The sequence below is a fragment of the Merops nubicus genome, unplaced genomic scaffold, assembly GCF_000691845.1.
Source record: "Merops nubicus isolate BGI_N331 unplaced genomic scaffold, ASM69184v1 scaffold47904, whole genome shotgun sequence".
NCBI lineage: Eukaryota > Metazoa > Chordata > Aves > Coraciiformes > Meropidae > Merops > Merops nubicus.
The window spans coordinates 1-2,980 of record NW_008603097.1 but is presented as its reverse complement, the minus strand read 5'-3'; the positions used below and the strand labels follow the sequence as shown (position 1 = coordinate 2,980).

The 2,980-nt window shown below is 59.8% G+C and overlaps 1 protein-coding gene across 1 annotated transcript; it reads right to left on the bottom strand.

Moving 5' to 3' along the window:
* Positions 1 to 960: 960 nt before the first annotated feature.
* On the bottom strand, positions 961 to 2,908 carry LOC103771254 (cadherin EGF LAG seven-pass G-type receptor 3-like; the record flags this gene model as incomplete). The annotated part of the gene is made up of 4 exons (XM_008938543.1): positions 2,884 to 2,908; positions 2,037 to 2,210; positions 1,696 to 1,896; positions 961 to 1,512 (listed from the first exon to the last, which is right to left on the bottom strand). Coding segments are annotated over exons 1-4 (952 nt in total), but the record flags the coding sequence as incomplete, so codon positions are not given.
* Positions 2,909 to 2,980: the final 72 nt, after the last annotated feature.

The following is a 2,980-nucleotide window of genomic DNA, read 5'->3' as shown; positions in this document are numbered from 1 at the left end:
AGGCAGGCTCCTGTAGGACTCAGGCCCCCTCCTCCTCTCCAGCCAGCCTGGCTCTCACACGCATCCACTCGCTGGGACTTAGAGCTGGCCCTGAGCGAGGGGACCAGCCGTGGGGTCAGCCTGGCTGCACAGGGCATCTTCCCCGAGCCCCGCCAGGGCACAGCTGTGGGCCCACGCTCCCAGCAGAGCGGGCACCCAGGTCCACTGGTGTTCCTGCTTGTGCTGCACTGCGAGCGCCTGGAGCTGTGGCAGCCCAGCGTCCTTCCTGCCTTGTCACCACTCGGGACCAGGAGACACCTGCCACTCACTCCAGGGGCTCACCTCTTACACATCCCTCTCCCCCCAGACAAGCCCCCCTTCGAGAAGAAGCCAGGCAGGTGGACGAGGCACCAGACCAGCAGAACAAGGCCTGGCTGAGGGAGGGACACACTTACTCTGAGTCTGGTGACAGCTCTGAAATGCTGTGGGAGGTGGTGGAGCGAGGCGTCGAGGGGCACATGGCAGAGGGTGTCGAGGTCTGCATAGCAGAGGGGGTGGTGGTGCTCTGGGGGCCTGACGGTGTGCTGGAAGATTGCACCGAGGACAAGACAGAGGAGTTAAAAGAAGCAAGGATGGAAGAAAGGATATCTAGCTGTTCAGTGGAAGGATGTCGGCTGGGAACGGCCTCCAGGTTCTCTCTAGAAGGCTGCCTCCTTGACAGCGGCTCTAGGCTTTCCCTAGACAGCTGCCTCCTAGAGAGACTCCCCAGGTTGTCCTGTGAGGGATGCCTGCGAGGCACTGTGTCCAGAGGCTCTCTGGAATTAGATCTTCTGGACAGAAAGTCCAGCTGCTCCCTTGAAGTTTGTCTAGCCGGTGCTAGCTGGTCCCTTGAAGTTTGTCTTCTAGAAAGCAAATCCAACTGTTCTCGAGAAGTATCTCGACTTGGTAACGTGTCTATGCGGTCTCTGGACACTTGCCTACTTGGCAATGTGTTTAGCCACTCTCTAGAGACCTCTCTTGCCAGCCCACAGTCTAGCTGATCTCTTGATCCAAATCTGCAGGGTAAAGTGTCCAGGTGGTCTCTAGAGCCCTGCCTCCGGGGCAGCGTGTTCCCATGATCTCTCTGACTGGGCCTAGCAGCAAGTAGATCCAAGTTTTCCCTAGATCTGTGTCTGCTCGGGATACTTTCCAGGTGTTCAGTGGAGCCATGCCTACTGAGGATAGTGTCAAGCTCCTCCCTGGACCCATGCTGGCTGGGCACAGCTTCCAAGCACTCTCCTGAGTTGTGTCTGCTCAGCTGCTCCCGGGACATCTGTCTCCTCATCAGCATGTCAAGCTGCTCCCGTGACGAGTACCGGCTGGCTGGCTGAGACAGGCTGCCTGCCCCAGAGTATATCCTGCCGTAGGAGGCGGCAGGGACAGCCCTGTGACCTAGTGTGGAGGTCTTGTACCATGTCAGCTCGTTGGTCATCCTGCCAACAGACGGCAGGCCTTGGAGAGCTGGAGGGTACTGGAGACGGTTCTTCAAAATCCCTGCACCGGACAGAAAGAGAAATAAGATCTTTGCCCAACAGTGGAAAAAAAAGCCCAAAAGCTGGGGGAGATAAGCCAGACCTCCCCAAGGACATGACAAGGTGGATCTGATGGTGAGCCTTCAGGGCCAAGTCAACCTGAGAGAGGCAAGGCCACTCTTGCCCGCTTGCTCCAGGCTATTACCTTTTCTTTGCCGTTGTGTCTGGGTGAGGGAGTTCTCATCCCCGCTGGTCAAGGCCAGGTCTGGCTGATTGTTGTTGGCTGCATCCTTGTTGATGTCGAATCCCAGCTTCCGCTCAGAGCCCCACTTCTGCAGGGAGCAGGGGTGAACCTCGCACTCGCCCAGCGCCGGCCAGTACGACATGAGGTCGTTACCATCCACGTCTGGTGAAGGACACAGCAAAAGAGGCCCCGGGGAAAAAAAGAGAGAACACTTCTGTGAGCAGCAGTCGAAGCCATTGCAAGATGGGGCCTGGGCCCAGGGACCCGAGCTCGCCCTCGCCCTGCCAGAGCCCCAGCCTTGCCTTTGGGCGTGGTGTTGGCAGGGTCGGTGAGGAGGCGTTCGCTGTGCGCCGCCCGCTTGAAGTGGCGCGGGAAGCGGCCGCGCAGGCGCACGTTCTCCTCGCTCTCCGAGGACGGGATGGAGAGGCTGCGCTCTTCGTCCAGAGACAGGTCGCTGTCCGAGTCCGAGTCCTGGTCTGCAGGGACAAGGGGCGTGTTGGGGAGATGTTTGGAATCGAGGTGGGGGAGGCTCTTGGCGGCAGGGCCATGAAGGCAGAACCACCCCAGGGCTGACGACTCGTGAGGATGACAGCCCCCCTTACCCTTCACTGCCCTCCCCTCGGCAGCAGCCTGCTCCTGCTCCCTTGGCTCTATCACCAGGAGCCTGAGAGAGCAGCCTGGCTCCGTCTCACCATAGCTCTCTGTAAGGCAGTTACAGATAGCCTTAACATCTCCTTTGCCTCCTCTTCCTCCAGGCTGACCAAACCCATCTCTCTCAGCCTCTGGTCACCTGTCCTATGCCCCAGCTGTGAGGGTGGAGGGCTGGTCTCACTCCAGTGACTCAAATGTCTTACTGGGGAGCCCAGTGTCCCCAGGGATCCCACAACAGCCTATGCCCTGTCTCTTGCCTCCTCCATTTCTGCCTCCTTGGAGGCTGGCTGTGCCCTTTGCCACCTGTCTGGGGTTCTAGGCAACACAGTCGTTGTCTCTCCCTCCAATCCACGACACGTTTGCGAGTCACAGCTGAACGCAGAGTGAAGGACATAACCACGCAGCCAGAGCCCACAGCAGGAAGAGTTTCCCTGGGCCAGGAGTCAATTCAGGACGCGTGGGGCTGGCCCCGAACCCTGGTGCAGGGCTGAGCCTTACCTCCCCCAGCATCGCGGTGGAACATGGCCACGTCGATGTCCGTGGGGCCGGCGTGAGCCAGCAGGCTGTGGTCTAGGGCCGCGCCCTGACGCGCCGC